Genomic DNA, 12745 nt, shown 5'->3' on the forward strand with positions numbered 1-12745 from the left:
GGTCAGTGTCGGCATCGTCGATGAACCTGAAAAAGCTGCCACGGCTTGTCTGAAAACATGGTGTACTGTGTATAGAGTACTGACGTACATACATACTTACTGACATACATACACATAGTACTGACATGCTTATATACTGACATACATACAGTACTGACATACATATAGTGACATATACATACAGTCCTGACATGCATTTACGCAGTGCTGGCATGCACTTGTGCACCATATTTCTGGGTGAGCTCACTTGCCACACTTTGATGTCAAATATGTTTTTCTGTAGGCTGGGTGCCTGCAGCCAATCGAATGTGTCCAAACGTGGCCATGTCTGCTATGAGGTGTCTGTCAGTCATTTGATATTCACAAACCCATCTCGTCATTAAAAGGCTCAAAGAGCTGTAAGATGCTCTGCGATGCTGTCAGTAGAAAACCTCATGCTACCTCAGTTTGTTTCTGTTGTTGTTGCTTGTGGCAATGGTAACATGCTCTGAAATTCAAAGCGGGAACTCTGTCGACAGTATTACCATTTCATACAGTCCCCTCTGAAAGTTGCTTTAGCAGTTCACTGAAACATTTGGGGCTGCGCTAAAAAGATGAGCGCGAGACAATATTTCAGAAATTCATCTTTTATTTTCAGGTATTTACACCTAGATGTGTTAAACTACTTAAAACATAGCACCTTTGGTATCAGAACACCCGATTTTTAGGTGAGCAAAAGTATTGGAACAGAGAGTAAATGACACTTATTATTTGGTAGCATATACCTTAGCTTCCAATACCTCCATCCAGCTTGCGACCCACTGACATCACCAAACTGTTGCATTCTTCTTTTCTGATGCTTTTACAGGCTTTTACTGCGGCCTCTTTCAGTTTCAGTTTCGGGGGGGGTTTTCCTTCAATCTCCTCTTTTGGAGGTGAAATGCATGCTCAATTGGGTTATTGCTTCATGAGCAGGTCCCTTCTTTCTCCACACTTTGGCCTTTCCATCACTTTGGTAGAGGATAATCTTGGTCTCATCAGTCCATAAAACTTTGATCCAGACCTTTTGTGGCTTACTTCTTCGCAAATTGTAATCTCATCTTCCGATTCTTACTACTGATGACTGGTTTGCATCTTGTGGTATAGCCTCTATATTGCTGCTCTCCAAGTCTTCTTTGAACGGTTGATTGAGATACCTTCACCCCCGCCCTGTGGGTTTTTCTTCACAGCTCTCACAATATGTCTGTTGCTCAGTATTCCAGCGGTTTCTTTCTTTTTCAGGGCATTCCATGTTGTTGTACAAGCTATCCCCAATGCTTGTGCAATGGTTCTGATAAATTTCCCCTCTTCAAAATGGCTTGCTTTTCTCCCAAAGACAGCTCTCTGGTCTTCATGTTGGTTGATCTTGAACACAAATGCAGTCTTCACAGTCAAAACCGATAGTAGACATTCAGAACTATTTCTTGTTTAATCATTCGATCTAACAGGACATATCTGGGCAACAAGAAACACCTGTCGGTCACATGTTCCAATACTTTTGCTTACCTAAAAATTGGGTGGTCTGATACAAAAAACTAGATAAAAATACCAGGAAATAAAAGCTGAAATTCGGATCTGTCATCTCGTGTACATCTTTTGACCTCAAACTTAACTGTCCGCAGTGTATAGCAAAAACAAAGTTTTTTTGACCTTGCTGTTCCAATACTTTTGGAGGGGACTGTATTTGCCCCAACACCCTCCCCTGTTGTCCTACCCAGGGGTATGTGAGTATGAGTCGGCTTCGTGAATGAGATGCACCCGTCTCTGAAAAAGAGATTCATCAATTTCTCTCAGCAACTGCCAAAACTGGACACCATATCACAAGTACTTGTAGCATTAAGCAGATTGGGTATGCGTTTTATGGTCTTTTTTTTAAATTGGATGTTTAAATTACCATTCAGTACATTGTCATGATAGGTGCCATATGGAATGTTTCAAAAAGGAGGAGACAGTTAAAAGTATATATTTTTATTAGCTCATTTCTTCCCCTTTGTACTTATTTTTATAGTTGTTCATTAGGTTTTGTCTTGGATGGGATTTGTCTGTATGCACCCATAATTATCTTCCATTTGTCAATAACCAGTGTCACAAAACACATATTTGTTTACACCGTCTTTGTTTAAAAACCAGTATCATTATCTGCTCATTTATAAATTAATATTTGCCATCCTAAAGGCTTTATGACATTGATACTTTCATAATCAGATTTGCAGAGGGAAGAATGATCAGCTTATGAATTAAAAAAACTGAATCATTCTTTTTTGGCGAAATTGCGTACAAATCAGATTTTCTGATTATTTGAACCTGTTATCTGTTGTTATGTCGAGCTGTGGAAAGCTCACCTTGTCAGACCAAAGTATTTCTGCTCAATATCAACCCCGAGAGTATTCTGTGCTTTAGAGAGGTTGGATGCGGTACATGAGTGTTGTAAACTGAACTGTGTTTCCCGTCAGCGTGGCTTCATTGTCCCAGGACTGTGTGAGAATATTTTGCTTAATTGGAGCAGAGCTGTCCAATCCTGGACCTGGAGATCAGTCTTGAGGGTTTAGGGGACACCTGTGAACCAGAATCTGAAAGCCACCTGGAGCAAAAAGGAGTTGATGGGCCAGATTCACAGAAACACAGGTTAAGCTCAGTCCAGGACTACATTGAATCTCCATTCAAAATTGAACTTGAGGCTAAATCTGTGTCTGGGAAACTGGCCCTGAATGTCCCATCCGGTCAGTGGCTGCAGTCCTTGAGCTCGGACCCTAGACTGGAGAGCAGACCTGTGCGGGTGTAGTCTGAGACCCCCCACTGTGGCCCCCCACTGTGGCCCCACACATTCCCTCACACATTAGCACAGCCACAGAGAGGTCAGGCAGAGGTGGATTGTGGGTAGAAACCCCGCGCTGGGCAACGGGCGGAACTCTGTGGGCTGCAGGCTGGCCTGCTGAGCTGCAGTGAGCCCCCAAATTTAAACCCCTTTATTTAAACTGTAAACCGTTCACAGTAAGCCACTGAATGTAGAAAAAGTAAAACCTAAAATTAAAAGTATTACAGGACATGGAAAGGGAGGGAGACCTGAATATGAAATCCCTGCTCACACCTACACGTCTGTCAGTACAGGGCTACCACTGTACGGGAGTGCTACCTGTGGGTGTGTCTGTTCGCTTCACCTGAACAGGAAGTGACTTCACCTAAACAGGAAGCCATCTCCCCCAGTCTTTCAGCATTGTACACGTGTACGAGCAAGAACCCAGATGGCTCTTTCTTCATTTTAAAACACTCATTTAAAGCCTTTGGAAGCGTTATCCTGTTAATTCAGGCATATGCTGGCGTCGAGCTAGAGGCCCAGGTGTGTTGTCAGGTAGTGCAGTGTACTACTGAGCTGTTTGTCTTTTGTTTGTTTTTGCTGTACATTTTTTTTGTTAAATTAATTCTGAGATGTAATAATTTAATCAACTTTATTTTGTAAAGTGTTTAAAGAATAAAAATGACATTGCACTGACAGAAAAATGTACATAAAGTGTTTTGTAAATAAAATGATGTACGGGGAAATGAACTGTAAAAATGCACTTAGCTGTAAATTGAGTGATTCTGTTCATCTGTAACGATTATTTGAGCAACAAATGAAACGAGCCGATGCAATTAAAACCCTTCTCCAGCAGCTAGGCGTCTGGCGTTGTGATGTCAGAGTGTGGGCGGGCCCTGTGGGGCGTGATGTCATACAGCATAATCACAAGAACACTTGCCTGCTTGTAAATGCAGTAATAAATCAATTTAATATATTGTATTTAAAGTGTCAATCCATTTTTTAAACACTTCATACCCGTTCAAGATAGCTTTATCAATTCAATGTGTTTGCGTTGGTAAATGTCTCCTTTATAGACTGTTTTAGACAAGTAGTGCCTCATGTGACATTCCCACCAAGTATTAGCATTTGAGTGCAAGGAGCTAGAGAGCTAAAGATTTACCTGGATCTGTTTTCCATAGACCAAGGGACTTTTTCCGTAGATCAAGGGATGCAAAGGAAGTCTAAACCGACGGCAGTTTTCCCTATGTCGTCTGAGGCCCATGAACTGACGGTCGTTTTCCTGAGAGTCTGAGGGCCACCGTACACTTGCTCTCCCGCTTTTAGCTCTCTAGCTCCTTACACTCAAATGCTAATAATGCGAGAATGTTGCACCAGGCACTACTTGCCTAAAGTAGTGTATAAGACATTTACCAACACAAACATATTGAATTGATAAAGCTATCTTGAAAAGTTAAGTTAACCCTCTTCATGAGAAGCATTTAAATTTCTGCCGATATACATATCATACATCATTTTAAAGCTTGTGTTCTTACTCCACTGTTGGTGGCGCCAGATGAAAGTGTAAATAGTAATTCAGCCTCATTTAGAGGCATCTAGAGGCATTCTCCCTGACTACCTGAGAGCACCACAGACCACTGAGGCTTTTAAAAGAGGACTAAAAACCTACCTCTTTACCAAAGCTTTTTCTTAGTTTTTACATTTTATACATGCCATTGGGTGTTTTATCCCTGTTTTTACCCTGTAGCACTTTGAGATTTGGTCTCCAAATGTAAAATGCACAACAAATAAAATAAAAAAAATAATAATTTCTGAAATATTTTTTCTGAATAAATTCTGAAATTGCCTTATTACATCGCCAGCGGTGAAAGTTCTATTGCCTTTAGGATACTGAACATAGACAGGATTGTAAGCTTTCCATACATATAGCCTATGACTTCCTTATGTTCTGCTTTGTTGAATTGTTTTTATGTGAGTTGTAATTGAAAACCGATGGGGGAAAAAAAATGGGAAAAACAAATAATGATGGTGGGATGAAAAAAATGAGTGCATAGACAGCTACCATTGCCGCAATGCTAGCGTACATTTTGTATTACTGGGGACGTAGACCATCCAAAAACCCACTATGAGACATCAAGTGGGCATTTCCACACTACTGTGCTGAATGTTTTATTTGGATTGGGGCATTTCTGTTTTTTCCCTTATTCTGACATTCTGTCATTCTGTGAAACTTTGCTTTTGGTGGACACTACACCTTAATTTGACCAGGAAGTCTGTTCAGGTTTGTTCGAGCACACATGATTTTGTATTAAATGCTATTTATCTTGAGATCACGTTTGTGACACACTATTAAATCACATTAACTGCATTTATAGGTCTTTTTACTCCTGGAATGTTTCTAGTCCAACACTAGCACCACCACATCTGTTTCCGTCCTGTCTGTGATCACTCCCTGTCCTGTCTGTAATCACTGCCTGTGCTGTCCTGTCTGTAATCACTCCCTGTTCTGTCCTGTCTGTAATCGCTCCCTGTTCTGTCCTGTCTGTAATCACTGCCTGTGCTGTCCTGTCTGTAGTCACTGCCTGTGCTGTCCTGTCTGTAATCACAGTTTCTGCCCAGGCAAATCCGCTGGTTCCATCACCTCCCTTTGCTTTTGCTTCCAGAAATTAGATGAGGCATCTCTCTGAGAGACCAGAGATTGATTGCATCTTTCTGAGAGACCAGAGACTGACTGCATCCACTCTGGGAAACCAGAGGCTGCAGAGACACCTGAAGCAGTGGTATGAACCACCTGCCTCAGCTCTGATCAATAACCAGACTCTCATACCAGAGCACTTTTTCGACCACAGATTCCTGATGTGGATGCCCTGCCACCAGTGGAAGCTGAGGCTACTCTGCCCAGATTGTGGCCGGCAGCTAACTGAGTGTGGGGCAAGTCATGGACAGAGGCTGCGATTGCATTACCATTATCCTTGGGTGCGCTGGACCTACAGTAACCCATCTGTCATCCAGTAAGACCACAACTGCAAATTCATGCAGAAAATGTGGTCCGATCAGAACTGACACACCAGGGGACAGCCAGTATGAAGGCGTAATACATGATGCCCAAACACAGACCATGTCTAAGGCACAGTGCTGGAGGACATTAAAAAGAAATGTAAAAATAAAATAAAAAATAAAAAAATAAAACTTATATTTTCAATAATATTTATATTTATCTATATTATATACATACACTCACTGGGCACTTTATTAGGAACATTTCGTCTTTATTATGTCTTCTTATTCATGTGATTATCTAATCAGCCAATTGTGTGGCAGCATTTAAATAAAATAGTTTGTGACCTATCAATATCACCAGTCTGGATATCTTATTTTCAGTTTGTCCTACATGCGATACTATAACTCTTTGCATTTGACTATTGGGGGGATGGGACTAGATTCAGCTGTAAATTATGCTGATACAGTATGGAGCACATTAGTTGGCTAAATGGCTTTCAAAGGTCTGAGGTATCAAACCAGTTAGATTACAAACAGTGGAAATAAAACATTGATCAAAAAAGCCAGAAAAACTTTTGACTGGTACTGTATATAACATTGTTGTATTATTCAGCTAATTAATAACATTGGCACATGCTTTACTATATGACAGTATGTTTTATTTTTAGCTCACTATTTACGAAGTATGTGTTCATATGTAGCGGTGATGTATTTAAATGATGTTTCGCTTGCATGCTTCAGTGCAGAGATTGCACCGTTTCGATATTGGGGTTGTTTTTATAGATCAATAAGAAGATACCCTGGTACTGCTATAGTCTAAATAGACTTGTTCTCCGTGGCAAACAAGTTACGTGTGCAGGCGAGTGTGAGTAGCCTATAGTTAGCTACATCAGGGCTGTCAATTTCTGAAAATCCCAAAATTGCTATATTATGCGAACAATCACTATAGTGACCAGACGCAAAACGCTGTCAACGGAAGTCAGATTATGCATTCATAGGCGTAATTCAACTGATCCCAAAGGTAGTTAGAAACCTCAGGTTCCGCCTTCAACTCACAAACGATTGGTCCCATGTCCAATGAGAGCCGTGCTACACCACGCTATTTCGTGGCACGCCCCCATCATGTCTGCTCTGTAAGTGAAACTCGGTTAAATGCTAACAAAACTCGTCGGAATTCTCTGGCTTTGTTGAGTGTTTTCCCACTCTGAACCGAGAATTGCAAAAGATTGCTTTCCGAACCGTATCTCCTTTCCAAGGGACCGCTGTTCATAATGTTCACTCGTATCTTAGAGATTATCTTTTTCTTTTATTTTGCCTCACATATCCCAATTACGCTGTTCATTGATCTCCAAGCATTGCTGCCGGAACACATTTATCCGCAGACCGTAAGTAGCTAACACACCTGTCCTCAACTGTAACAAACTGAAAACAATGTTATCATGCACGGTAAAACGTCAGATTAATTCAGTTGTCGCTGTCCAAATGTCAGACAGTTTAGTAAATTACGCTGCGAGATAGCAATATTCTAGTTAATGATAGCGTTTATAATGTAACCTGCGTGGATGCATTAATGTCACTTGATTCTCGGTCTTTATTGGCCTAATTTAGGCTTCAGAAATGTGTGAATGTTAGTCGTGTAGGGTAATTTGTGTCACGTTTCTCGCAGCTGAAAGACTTGTTACAGTGGTATGCCGCTGAGTTCAAAGACCCGATGATGCTGGATCCGCCGGTTTGGTTCAAGTCCTTCATTTTCTGCGAGGTCCTCGTGCAAATGCCATTCTTTCCTGTCGCGACATACGCATTCTGTAAAGGTCAGTGAGTTGTCATGACAGCATTGCATTAACCTTTGATCGAGGCGAAAGGTTAACTGTTCAAGACCTCTAGCGGTCATTCAGTTTTGGGTAAATGTGTTCCTAAATTGATTTTACATTACATTTCATGTAGCAGATGCTTTTATACAAAGCAACGGTAAAAAAGAAAAGAGTATATCAAGGTCATTAGGACAAACTGCAGAACAGGTCAGGTAAGCTACAATTCAGAAAGGATCAGCTGCACAATCATGAATGTAAGTCCAGTACACATGGTACAAAGGCCAAGTCAGTAGGGAGTTAGGGCAGTAACTACAGTACCAAGATAAATACAAATGCAAACACAATATACAGTCGCTTCGGAAGGTATTCAGACCACTCCACCTTTTACACTTTGTGTTGTACATTTAAATGGATAAAATTGCTATTTTTGCCAATTAATCTACACTTAATAACTCATAATGAAAAGAGAAAGCATATTTTTAGAAATGTATTGATTCATTCATTCATTCATTATCCTAACCCGCTTATCCTGAACATGGTCGCCGGGGGGCTGGAGCCTATCCCAGCGTACATTAGGCGTAAGGCAGGAATACACCCTGGACAGGTCGCCAGTCCATCACAGGGCACACACACCATTCACTCACACACTCATACCTATGGGCAATTTAGACTCTCCAAGTACCCGGAGGAAACCCACGCAAACACGGGGAGAACATGCAAACTGCACAGAGGCCCCGGCCGACGGGGATTCGAACCCAGGACCTCCTTCCTGTGAGGTGGCAGTGCTAACCACTGCACCATCTGTGCCGCCAGCAAATTTATTAATCTAATCTAAAACTTTGAAAAGGGAAGGGGCTTGAATACTTTCTGAAGCCACTGTAAATACAAATACATTGCATACAACATTAATTTATTAAAGCTGGAAGCATCATTGCACATTCCAGATTTACTTTGCGTATATTTATTCTGTGTGATACCAGCAAGACACAACTCAGTGTCCAACTGTTATGAGTAATCAAAAAGAGTATATACACTTAGTGAGCACTTTATTAGGTATTTATCCATTTATTTTTTAGACTTATGACATCTTCTGCTGCTCTAGCTCATGTACTTAGAGGTTTGACATGTTGTGTGTTCAGAGATGCTCTTCTGCATACCACTGTTGTGTGGTGTGTTCAGAGATGCTCTTCATACCACTGTTGTGTGGTGTGTGGTTATTTGTATTACTGTCACCTTCCTGTCAGCTTTCACCATTCTCATCTGACGTCTCTCATTAACAAGACGTTTCGGTCTGCAGAACTGCTGCTCACTGGATTTTTTTCACACAATTCTGAGTAACCTCTAGACACTGTTGTGTGTGAAAATCCCAGGAGATCAGCAGTTACAGAAATACTCAAACCAGCCCATCTGGCACCAACAATCATGCCCTGGTTGAAATCACTGAGACCACATTTTCTTCCCATTCTTATGGTTGATGTGAACATTAACTGAAGCTCTTGACCCGTGTCTGCATGATTTTATACATTGCACTGTTGCCAAATGATTGTCTGATTTAGGTGTACAGGTGTTCCTAATAAAGTGCTCAGTGAGTGTATTATGAACACTTTGATGCATATCCCAATTTGCGTTATCATTGTGAGATGGAGGAACATGGTGAGGTAATAATGGGAGTGATCATTGTGAGATGGAGGAACATGGTGAGAGGTAATAATGGGAGTGATCATTGTGAGATGGAGGAACATGGTGAGAGGTAATAATGGGAGTGATCATTGTGAGATGGAGGAACATGGTGAGAGGTAATAATGGGAGTGATCATTGTGAGATGGCAGAACATGGTGAGAGGTAATAATGGGAGTGATCATTGTGAGATGGAGGAACATGGTGAGAGGTAATAATGGGAGTGATCATTGTGAGATGGAGGAACATGGTGAGAGGTAATAATGGGAGTGATCATTGTGAGATGGAGGAACATGGTGAGAGGTAATAATGGGAGTGATCATTGTGAGATGGAGGAACATGGTGAGAGGTAATAATGGGAGTGATCATTGTGAGATGGAGGAACATGGTGAGAGGTAATACTGGGAGTGATCATTGTGAGATGGCAGAACATGGTGAGAGGTAATAATGGGAGTGATGTGAGATGAAGCAGGAAGCTGGCACCCTGCCTGGTGCAGAGCTGAGGAAGTGACCATAGAGTTCTCTTTTCCAGGCGGCTGTAGGTGGATCCGAACCCCTGCCATCATCTACTCTGCCCATGTGGCCACCACGCTAATGCCCATCCTTTCCTACATCCTGTTCCACGAGTTCCCCGTTGCCCCGCACCCTGGACCCCAGACCCCGGGAGAGCGCCTCACATTGGTCTCCATCTACGCCCCCTACCTTCTGATACCCATAATGCTCCTCTTCACCATGCTGTTCAGCCCAGCGTACAGTCCTGCCCTGCAGGCCAGGGAGGGCAAGAAGCTGCAGTGAGAGCCAGCGATCCTTTACGGCTCGTTCATACTTCGGCGACAAAGTCAGAGCTGACCGAAATTCAGAGAAAGTGCATTTTGTTTCTATAGCAACCGCCTTCTCCTCAAACCCGTCCATTTTGGCAGTTAGCCATGTAAACAACGCATCTTAATTCTTAAAAACAAGTAGCCTATTAAACTAGTATTTTTGTCTTCGTTTCAGTCCAACCAATCACGGCTGCGCTGTCACTTATGATTGGCGTCTGTGACCTTGCAAAAACCTGCAGGTAAAGGACGGCTGTCGCCGACACACAGAATGTCGGCTTCACATCAAAAGTGCCAAATTTGCATCATTTTTGTTTGCGGACATGTCGCACACACTTTGCGCTGACGTATAAATTAGCCTTAACCCGATAGGGCAGTGGTAGCCAACCCTATTCCTGCTGATCTACGATTCTATAGGTTTCCATTTCAATACCAATTTTGACTGTACCTGACTACTAATTAGCAGCTCAATGCAGATCTTCAGGTGTTAAATGAGGTGCGCTTTGTTCCCGAAAATCGACAGGACAGTAGATCTCCAGGAATGGTTACCATTGCTTTAGGGTGTGAGATCACAAATACCAGAAATATCACAAAGATCAGAGTGTTAACTGAACATTTGAATACTGATGTAACAATCACTACTGGTAACTGAACTCTAGAACACTGGCCTAGAATTTTTTTTTAAACATTCCAAGAATTGCTGCTCTTCAAAGGGTAAAAGCAGGTCTCCGCTAAGCTGCTCATTGATGCTCCAGAACTGCACACGGCTGAGGACACGACATCCTGCCCCAGCCGCGGCTTTAATGTGGAGAAATCGGCACCAACTCCAGGCCCTCCATCCTTAAGCCTCGCGTCATGTCCTCAAAGCACCTCAGAGCTGGACCACTGATCTGGAATCAGTTTGACCCTTTAGCTCATAATGGGCAATTACGGCATGTACAGGGCAAATACGGTCTTTGGTCTGCTGGCCTCCTCTGAGACAATAATACAGTAAATAAAGACCTTAGTCACCCTGTCTCATAGAATCAGTACCAGGTCCACATGTGGGAATAAGACTGCAGGCACTGGTGTGTTTTTACGGTTTTCTAATGAAATAAAATGTGAAATATTAATGTGAAATTAACCCGTCCTGAATTTCATTCCATATATTGTCATATATATAGTCTTTTATGGGCATTATTATTAAGATAATATTATCTTAATTATATGATGTAATATTAGTATATGTATTGTCAATTTTCTAGTCTGCTTGGTTTATGCATGTATGTACTTCATGTATGTGTGTATGTACACGTGTATTTATCTGATTGTATGCATTTGTGTGTTCAAATGTGTATACAAATTTATATACAGTGGGGTGAAAGATTTGGGCACCCCTGGTTTAAGTGTCTGTCACAATGAATCTGTATGTGATCGAAAGCAAACCTTAACTCAAAATGGTACAAATTTTTACGGTTTGTAAATTATTTCATAAAAGGAAAGGGCCCTGAGCAAAAGTTTGGGAACCATTTTGGATTATGCTTTGCACCAAGGAGAAGGCTATAAAAACTCAATGTTTCAAACTATTTCCAGTGTCAGAAACATTAGAAAATGGAAGTTAAATGGAACAGTTGAAGTCAAGGCAAGGTCTGGAAGACCAAGAAAGATTTCAGATAGAATGGCCCGAGACCTGGTAAGAAATACTCAGAAGAACCGACACATCGGTGCAAAAGACCTGCAAAAAAGACCAGCAAACACAGCTCTAGCTGTTCAAAGGTAACAATTCAACATACTTTAAACAGCAAAGACCTATATAGCAGAGTTGCCAAAAAGAACAACCTCAACACAAAATTAAACATCAGAAGTCTGCAAAAGATATAATTGAGAAGCCTGAAGCCTTTTGAAACAATGTGCTTTGGACTGACAAAACCAAAATTGAATGTTCTGGCCACCACTAAAGATGGTATGTTTGGAGGAAAAAAGGTGAAGCCTTTGTAGAGAAGAACACCCAGCCAACTGTGAAGCATAGAGGTGGATCCATTATGCTTTGGGGTTGTGTGGCAGCTGGGGGCACAGGAAATATTGTGCAAGTAGAAGGAAGAATGGATTCCACCAAATTCCACCAAAGAGGCTAATGTTCAAAGGACGGTCCAGGCATCAAAGTTGAAGAGAGGCAGGGGGTATTCCGGCAAGATAATGATCTAAAACATACCTCAAAATCAACCATGAAGTACCGCCAGTAAAGATGGTGAATAGCCACCAGTCCCCAGACTTTTTTTCATCTCTGGAGGACAACTTTATTATACGTTATCGTATAAAGGGCCAAAAATAACCTAATAAAAACATGACATTACCCGCATGTCCCATAATATCATTATTATAAATAATAGTTATTAGATATAGTAAGAATAATCCAAAAACACAAGACAAGCAAGCCTTATAATTATTTTCATCTGTCAAAAATGAAACAATACTAATAACAATACTCATTTCAGACATCCATTCACTGTTATCATTAAGCACTGGAAAAGGTTCAGAGAAGGGCAACCAGATTGATTCCATGTATAAAAGATAAGAGTTACAAGGATATACTTAAGATGCTTAATCTCTTTAAGGTTAGCAAAAGGAGACTTAGGGGGGATTTGATT

At 41.4% G+C, this 12745-nt stretch overlaps 2 protein-coding genes across 3 annotated transcripts in view; both read left to right on the forward strand.

The window, feature by feature from the left end:
- The window catches only part of LOC133107627 (ubiquitin carboxyl-terminal hydrolase 32-like), a 61515-nt gene extending 57722 nt beyond the window's left edge, over positions 1–3793 (forward strand). For both annotated transcript variants that reach the window (XM_061216642.1, XM_061216643.1), the window contains exon 34: positions 1–3793. This exon is cut by the window's left edge and continues 545 nt beyond it. The gene's annotated coding sequence lies outside the window, so the exon portion shown is untranslated.
- Positions 3794–6897: 3104 nt separating this feature from the next.
- On the forward strand, positions 6898–11237 carry tmem97 (transmembrane protein 97). Its single transcript, XM_061218115.1, has 3 exons — positions 6898–7197; positions 7479–7623; positions 9833–11237. Exons 1-3 carry the CDS (start codon positions 7084–7086, stop codon positions 10093–10095), a joined length of 522 nt encoding a protein of 173 aa, XP_061074099.1. The 5' UTR covers positions 6898–7083; the 3' UTR covers positions 10096–11237.
- Positions 11238–12745: the final 1508 nt, after the last annotated feature.

Source organism: Conger conger, chromosome 13 (genome assembly GCF_963514075.1).
Source record: "Conger conger chromosome 13, fConCon1.1, whole genome shotgun sequence".
Classification (NCBI taxonomy): Eukaryota; Metazoa; Chordata; class Actinopteri; order Anguilliformes; family Congridae; genus Conger; species Conger conger.